This window comes from Asparagus officinalis, chromosome 3 (genome assembly GCF_001876935.1).
Source record: "Asparagus officinalis chromosome 3, Aspof.V1, whole genome shotgun sequence".
NCBI classification, from domain to species: domain Eukaryota; kingdom Viridiplantae; phylum Streptophyta; class Magnoliopsida; order Asparagales; family Asparagaceae; genus Asparagus; species Asparagus officinalis.
In genome coordinates, this window is record NC_033796.1 from 112,992,798 (window position 1) to 113,001,572 (window position 8,775).

The 8,775-nt window shown below is 40.2% G+C and overlaps 1 protein-coding gene across 1 annotated transcript; it reads right to left on the reverse strand.

Annotated features, from left to right (window-relative positions):
* On the reverse strand, positions 7,381–8,082 carry LOC109832470. Its single transcript, XM_020399824.1, has one exon. The coding sequence runs from the start codon at positions 7,873–7,875 to the stop codon at positions 7,498–7,500; it is 378 nt and encodes a 125-aa protein (XP_020255413.1). The 5' UTR covers positions 7,876–8,082; the 3' UTR covers positions 7,381–7,497.

Here is an 8,775-nt window from a genome sequence, read left to right on the forward strand (position 1 = left end):
TCTTTGCAGCTACCAATGATGTATGCAATGTTAGTATTTGTTTGTAAAAACAAGATAGTCTCACATCGGATATTTGAGCACTTTTTTAGAGGTTTAAAACCATTTAATGATTGTTGGGTTTTGATAAATGGGTCAAAGTATAGGCTTCTAAATCCGCGTGCGAATAGCGCGAATAATGCGCCATTTTGACACGATTATTTTTTTATTATATATTTTGACCCACTTAAATATTCTAACTTTTGAGTATATATATTTTTGAGTACATTATTTTTTATTATTACTGTTATTTTAGATTTTCGAATTTATCAAAATATGAACAGACAAGAGCCTGTTGAAAAATGTCTGTTTTTTCCAAGGCGTTTTTTAAAAAGTTACGACCGTTGGAAGCACCTTTTCAAACCTATATATATTTTATGATTTCAAATATCCAGACTTTACTTCTTTCTCAAAACTTTGCTCTCAAAAAGATCTGCAACACTACAAACTTGTTTCACAAAGAGTTGGTGAAAATTTCCAGATTTGCTCACCATCCTCGCTGAGCCTACTGCCATCAAGCATCTGCACAAATTTGGATCATCGATCCGAATTCTCGGCTCTCTGCTCACCATGAGTTCGTTGGGGGTGTTATGTTAAATGTAGTAGTTAGAGTATCATATGCATGCTTTTCTTTATTTTACTCCCACATCACTCAAGATTCTAGAGCCTCTCCCATTGCTCTTATATTTAAACACTTCAACACGCGATGAATAAAATAGTCTCTTTCCTTTCTAAAAGCTTTATTCTTATCATTTTTCATGATACATTAAATTTTATAGAGAATTCTGTGCTAATCCTAATTGTAGATACACCTATTTGTTGTCAAATCTCTAATTCCTACATCTATATTTACAAGAATTTTAGATATGCTTCTAGAGTTATAGATTAACTTCTAACAATGATTGGATTATCTCTGTATCTTGTGAACGTGAAGTACATGGGGCCCACCAATGTGACCTCAAAACTCTTCGCGTGAAGAGAGTTCACGAGCCCACAAATGACCGCTTTTTCGTTGCAAACATAAATGAAAATAACCCACCCGAAGTCGCATCAGAACTTTATAAATACCCTTCTAGGGTTTCATGAAGGATTGTGCAAGAGCAGGCTTTGGAGAAATCGCAAGGAGTCTTTTCTTTTGGTGGCTGCGTGTGCAGGGGTGCAAAGAGTTTATTTTTCGGCAGAGGGCTTCGGAAGAAATAAAAGGACAGTCAATAAAAGGATAGTCTTGGGCGGTGTGCAAGCAAAATAGAAGTGGGAAAAGCAAATTTCTTTTTTTGGCTGTTTTGAAGAGGAGTTTTGTGCAGCTGTTTTAGGGTTTTGTGCATCCCTTTTAAGAGAGATAATTGTGTGAGAGGTTTGAGAGTTTGTGTGAGGGTTTAGATTAAGTAATTGTAAACCCTAGTTGTGTTCTCTCCCTCTAATAGTAGTTCTCCCCCTCATTGCCCCGTGGACGTAGGCAGTTTGCCGAACCACGTAAAATTGGTTTGTTTGTGTTTGTGGCCATTGTAATAGTTTTTTAGGATCCATTGACAAGTCAGTCCTAGAACTGATGAGAGGAAGAACCGATATCTCACCTTGTTGAGATATTCGCTTCAGATTCTTGTTTCCTTGGTGAGACGATGAGAGGAAGAACCGATATCTCACCTTGTTGAGATATTCGCTTCAGATTCTTGTTTCCTTGGTGAGACGAGAATTCTTATTGATCTTTCTCTCTTTTCAGATTCTTGTTTCCTTGGTGAGACGAGAATTCTTATTGATCTTTCTCTCTTATTATGCACCAGAAATTCTGCCAAAATTTTCGCTACGCACAACAAGTGGTATCAGAGCCTAGGTTCCAGATCTAGGGTTTGGTTGGAGGAGTAGATCAATTGGAGGCTCGCCTAGGACTTCGTTTGGTGATAAAGGTGAGATCTTTTGGTAAAGACTCTATCTTTTTAATTTTGGATCTATTCTTCGTTCGTTGGTACGTTGAGAAAGAATGTCGGGAAAAGAAGGTGTTTTGGGTGTCGAGGGTGGTGCTTCTGACGCGAAGACCATTCAGAGTTTGAATATCCACTCTATTAAGATACATGTGGAGAAATTTAATGGCACAAATAACTTTGGATTATGGAGATGCGAGGTTTTGGATGCGCTGAACGCGTAAAATTTAGAGGATACATTAGAGTTAGATGGCAAGCCAGATGAGATTAAAGAGAAGGTTTGGAAGAAGTTGAATCAAACGACGTGTGGTGTGATTAGATCTTGTTTGACTCAAAATCTAAAATATGATGTGATGAATGAGATTTCTGTAAAAAAGATTTGAGAGATTCTCGAAATCAAGTATCTGACAAAGAGTGTTGAGAATCGCTTGCATTTGAAGAGGAGACTTTATCGTTTCCAGTTGAAGAAGGAAACCTCAATTAGAGATCACATGAATCACTACACGAAGCTTCTTGCGGATTTGACGAATGTAGATGTCAAGATTGAAGATGAGGACAAGGCGTTACTATTGTTGAGTTCCTTGCCCGATGAGGAATATGAGACCTTCGTCCTTACTCTGATTAATGAGAAGGCATCTTTTTCGTATAGTGAGGTCACTGCTGCACTGGTGAATTATCAGCTTCGGAAGAACGATAAGGAGACTTCAACTGAGTCGGTAGCAGAGACGTTGGCCGCAAGAGGCAAGGGTCCAAACCGAAAGAATTGGAAGTCACAGTCTAGAGTAGGACATCCTACAATTGGAAAAAATCAGTGTGCTTGGTGCAAAGAGACTGATCATTGGAAGAAAGACTGCCCAAAGCTTGACGAATGGATGAAGAATAAGCAGAAGGAAAAAGGGAAGCAACCATCATCAGAAGCAAACATCGTATCAGATGGTAATATTTCCGACTCTTCTATTTATTCGTTTTCTATCAGTCCTACATGTAGCTATTCGGAGGAATCTGGGTGGATGTTGGATAGTGGTACGACCTATCGTGCCCTAGAAGCGAATGGTTCTCTAGTTTTGAGAAGCTGGATAGTGGTGTGGTGTACATGACTGATAACCGTGCATGCTAGATCCTTAGGATAGGAAGAATTCGTATCAAAATGTTTGACGAGACTGTTAGGGAGTTAAATGATGTGAGATATGTTCCTTCTTTGAGGAAAAACTTGATCTCGATTGGAGCTTTGGTTGGAGAGGGTTTGAATGTTCGAATTGAGGATATAGTTTTCAAGATTGTGGAAGACTCTCGAATTGTGATGAAGGGCGTCAGGAGGAATAACCTGTATTACTTGACTGGAGGTATAGTGGCAGATAAAGAACTGGCGACTTCTATTGATTCGACTAGACTGCGGTATTTGGGGCTTGGCCATTCCAGTATTGATTCCTCACATAGATTGAAAGAGGGTACAAAGACCTGTAGTTTAAAGTCCAGTGAGCATATTAATGTGAGCAAGAAGACCAATGTAAAATTTGGCACCTCCATTCACCGTACTAAGGGTTGTTCTGGAGGAGTTCACATGGATGTTTGGGGGCCTTCCAAGGGGCCAAATTGGTTTCCTTTGTTAGTGGCTGTTCTAGGCGTGTTTGGGTTGCAACCAAATCACCATTGGAGAAAGTCTTAGTAGTCTCCAACAGATTGAAGAAGTGTGTAATAGACAGAAAGGTGAAGGTCTTCATTCTGATTTTGGTGGGAGGTACAAGATGAACATGTTTCTGTATTGGAGCCGAGCTCACGATATTTTAAAACACTTTGTTGGAAAGGAAATCTTGGGGCAACGAGATAGGGTGGCAAATTTGGAGAGCCGTGCCTTGCTGGAGGAGGATCGGTGTTTGTTGTCGAGCAATGATTTACAGAAGAGTTTCCAGACTGAGGCTTCAACATATTTGGGTCATCCTATTAAACAGTTGTCAACTACTGCGATTGGAGGTAAAACTCCATTGAATGTTTGGTCTGGTAGTGTCACTTTGGTTGAGGCTTCGATGAGGGAGCTATTTGACTCTCAGCAGGTGGAGAGTTTTGGACAAACCTTAGAGGTATCACAGCGGGTGGAGAGTGGTGCTACTCTATATTGGGTGAAGATTACTCCAGATCATACTACATCATTTGAGATTCTAGCTGAGGTGACACAGCTTCGGGATCAATTGGTTTTTGATGCAGATGATGAGTTAGATTTTGATTCGAATACAGCTGGTAGATATAGTTTGGATATGGTCATTGGTTCACCTCAGGTGGAGGTGTTTGAGGCTATTGGAGGTGCTATCAGCCGCAGAGTTGATGATATTAGAGAAGGGTTGCGAACTCTTCTATTGGATTGAGGTCGTTCGCGGCCATTTGGGTGAACTACGTTCGGCTTGATTCATTGGGCAAGAGGATACGTAGGCAGTCTTTACGATACAGCCGATTTGGATTTTGATGGGGTGAGATCGATTTGGTGAGTTGATACCGACATTTGGAGAGTGTTCGCATTCTCATTTGGGTTCTCGACTTGTAGTGGATTGAGTCTGTTGTCGTGAATTGTTTCACTTCGTACTGGACGCAATAAGTGAGACATTTGGTTTGGTTGGTGTCGGCTCAGTTTTGGGAAAACTTCATCGAGGTGGAGAATTGTGAACGTGAAGTACATGGGGCCCACCCACGTGACCTCAAAAATATCCGCGTGAAGAGAGTTCACGAGCCCACAAATGACCGCTTTTTTGTTGCAAACATAAATGAAAATAGCCCACCCGAAGTCGCATCAGAACTTTATAGATGCCCTTCTAGGGTTTCGTGAAGGATTGTGCAAGAGCAGGCTTTGGAGAAAAATCGTAGGGAGTCTTTTCTTTTGGTGGTTGCGTGTGCAGGGGTCCAAGGAGTTTATTTTTCGGCAAAGGGCTTCGGAAGAAATAAAAGGACAGTCTTGGGCGGCGTGCAAGCAAAACAGAAGGGGGAAAAGCAAATTTCTTTTTTCGGCTGTTTTGAAGAGGAGTTTTGTGCATCCCTTTTAAGAGAGATAATTGTGTGAGAGGTTTGAGAGTTTGTGTGAGGGTTTAGATTGAGTGATTGTAAACCCTAGTTGTGTTCTCTCCCTCTAATAGTAGTTCTCCCCCTCCTTGCCCCGTGGACGTAGGCAGTTTGCCGAACCACGTAAAATTGGTTTGTTTGTGTTTGTGGTCATTGTAATACTTTTTTAGGATCTCTCGACAAGTCAATCCTAGAACTGATGAGAGGAAGAGCCGATATCTCACCTTGTTGAGATATTCGTTTCAGATTCTTGTTTCCTTGGTGAGACGATAATTCTTATTGATCTTTCTCTCTTATTGTGCACCAGAAATTCTGTCGAAATTTCCGCTGCGCACAACATATCTGCTTAATTATATCTTTAATTTCTAGTGGTGGTGGAAGACTTGAATTGGGAATCAGCGTTATGCCCCAAATGCTTAAAAATGTTCAGAAAATAAAACTAAATGGGTGATGCTAAACCCTTCCATAAATTTAGAGAGAATCTAAACAAATTTCTAGTCAACAAGATTGATCAATTCAGAGGTGGAAGCGAAAAAGAGCGAGGAGGAGGCTCCTCCATACCCGCACGTGACGAGCACCAAGTGTTTTAGGTATGCCTCTTCCTTTTCGCACTGCAGGTGTATGTACCTTTTTTGTGGTTTGCAATCATTGATTGACTAATCCCTGGAGATGTCAACATTACCACCGTCAGTCTTCAGTGAGAGCTAGGTTTCAACTGTCCTGATCGAGGGCTATCAGCAAACTTAACTCAGTAGCGCACAATTATCCGTTATCCGATCGAGTTAAAATGCATCTGCAGTTTTAGATAGATAGATAGATAGATATATAGATAGATATAAGCTTTTAACTTTCCTTACGATTCCTTATTTATCGGAAATTTAGAGAATCATGTTGCAAACATCGATCACTTGTTCCATGGCAATATATCATCTTCTCTTGATCTATCCGGCTCTTCGCAAACCAGGAGTAATATTCCCTTCATCAGTTAGTTCTCGCGCATGCAGGAGAAAATGACGGACAACCTTCGAGGTCGGAGGGTGCCCCGACCAAATTAATTGTGCACCTTGAAAAAGTTAAAAAAAAAAAAAAAGAAGCTTGATATATATATATATATATACCATTTCAGAAGTTGCATGACCTCATTCATTCTCGCTCCATAATTACAACACATGACCAGCTCAACCTAATCGCACCTAACTCGACCTCATCCGCACCAACCCCATCCATCTAACCCCAACCAACTTGTCTAACCAAAGCTCCGTTAGATTTTGGTCTCCTCAGGACCTAAATTAATTCAGCTACAGCTAGCTCAGACCCAAGCCTGACCTCGATATATACGTAGGTCTAATTAGTATAAATTCAATCGAGATACTATATATATATATATATATATATCATAGTTCGTTTGATATTATAATTTGCATTCTTGTTGAGACTACCACCACTGTTTATTAATTATTACTATATATATATAATATATGGAGATGCCTCGTCGCTGTCTGCCTGCGAGTGAAGTGGAGAGGCCAACTAGTGAATGAGCACGATCGAGCAAAGTTGTTAGATTGTGCATTTAATTTGTGACGAAATGATCATGTACTCAAACCCCGGCCTCTACATATATGCGAGGTTTTTTTTTTTAAATTTTAAGGAGCAAAGTGGATGCTTATGCGCTTACAACTTTACTATAATTGAAAAAAAAAATATGAAGTTTCGATATGGATGAAAGAAGAACTCAACCATTTCTTTAATTAAAGGCATGGTTACATTACGGAATCAAACTTACTTACGAAGGTAGAGAGAAGGGAATTGCAAGAATTGAAAATTTGAATAGCAGAGCTAGCTACCGTCTATGATTAGTATGTTTCAAATTATATAGCTCGTTACTGAAAAATAAATGTTTCCGTTTCTATTTAATTTTAGGCACATCACAGTCTTTCGGCTATTTGGTGGGGAAAAAAAAAGAAAAAAAAGAAAAAAGAAAAGTTGCCCTGCTGCACATCATCACAAATGAATTAGGTGCTATCTTTGCGAATTCGTTGGCTGTGACGTTCCTCATATCACTGAAGACAGAGAGGTTAGTACGTAGTGATCGTCATCGTCACTTAATTATCCTTGTTAACCTAACTGGTCACCATCCTTTTGCATATGTACGACTAACATAAATCATATCCTACGTTTCTTTTCCTTCCATGAGCAGCGAATATGATGAAGAAAATCATCTAAATAATTCGTGAACAACGAACACGCACACCTTCGATCAGAAGCTTCGATGAAGCTTTCAAGATCGAAACCTCAACTGTATGTTGTTTAGATCCCTATTCCTATATGCACGATGACCTTATATGAACCGGGTGTCAGATGAAATCTCAGACAAAGAACATTTTAAGAGAAGGGAGCTAATTGCTTAGTTATAAGCCATCAAAAGGCTAATTAATTAAGAGACTTATTCCAACCTCACTAGCTAGAGATTTCAAACCTCCACATCCTCATGCATCAATCAAAACAGAGACGCTGATGCATCATCTCCCAGTACTTGTGAGTTGTTCCCTGCCCTCCCGTAGTACTTCTTAGGTGACTTAACGGAGCCCGACGTTGACGATGTAGGATCGGTGGACCTCCTCCTCAGCATCTGTCTCATGCCATCAGCAACTCGAACTGCGGGGTTCGATTTAAACTTGCTGCAGAACGACATGTGAGCCTTCATGGCCTCGTCCACTCCTCCGTTCTCCTTCTTCTTCCCTTCGTCCCTCACCGCTTCTGTGCAGAGACCGCAGAGCCACTTGCCATCAAAGTCGGCCTTCACCTTTGTTATGTAATCCTTTGTGCAGTCCTCTTTCAGTCCGCAGCACTCGCACTTGGCTGATTCTATCTCCATTGGTCATGTGAATTATTGATGAAGGAGATATTGGTGGTGGATTTTGGATTGGTGATGAGTGTTGTGGTTTGATATGATGTGTGAAGGAGGAGGATTTTATGTCATGTGTTGTGTTGTGTTGTGAAAAGAGGGGCTTTTTGTTAAGGCGGAAAAAACCCCATGTTTTAAGGAGCAACGGGGTTAGGAAATGGGACGGTGTTAGTTGGGGGCCTCATGGTTGGCCTTTTCGCTTTCTTGCACCTCAAAAGTATGTGTGAGTGAGTGAGTGAGTGAGTGTGAATGAGCGAGACCCCCGCGCGTGTGCGCGTGTGCGTTTGCGTGTGTTTACAAGTGTCCTATATTTTGTTGTCATAGTGAGTGAGTTGCTTAAATATTAATTTATTGGTGTTTGACAAATAGGCTCCTTGGCTTGAAGGGTATTTTGTTTTAGAGACAGGTGGCGTCGATCTGCTGCAATATTCATTATCTAGATATGACAAATTTTCTAATGTACGTCAGTATGAGAACTAACAAGGTAGAAGTAAGTGCAAGGTAATATGCTTCAAATAGATTCCTCAGTTAACTTTGGAGAATATTTGATCTGCACTACTTGTTCCCATTTTGCTTATTTATTTACTTCCCGGAAAAAAAAACTTATTTACAATTTTAACTTTTCAAAAAGCAATAAATTTTTTTATGCATCCTTCAAAATGTGTTAGAATTGCGTTAGTGTTCATAAAATTTGGGCATACATGAATCCAAGTAGTTTATAGCTAGGACCTTGGAATTTCATCTCATAGAAGGTTCTGAACAGCCTTGGGATAATAATCATGGAAGTGAATACGTTGGCTAACTCCATCCAGCCCAGGGTAATTAGTAGACGATGAGAGGTGTGCATGATTATAAAGCTACAAAAGTGTG

Excerpts from the sequence above, each read along its gene's own strand:
- LOC109832470 (XM_020399824.1), bottom strand. The coding sequence starts at position 7,875 with ATGGAGATAGAATCAGCCAAGTGCGAGTGCTGCGGACTGAAAGAGGAC.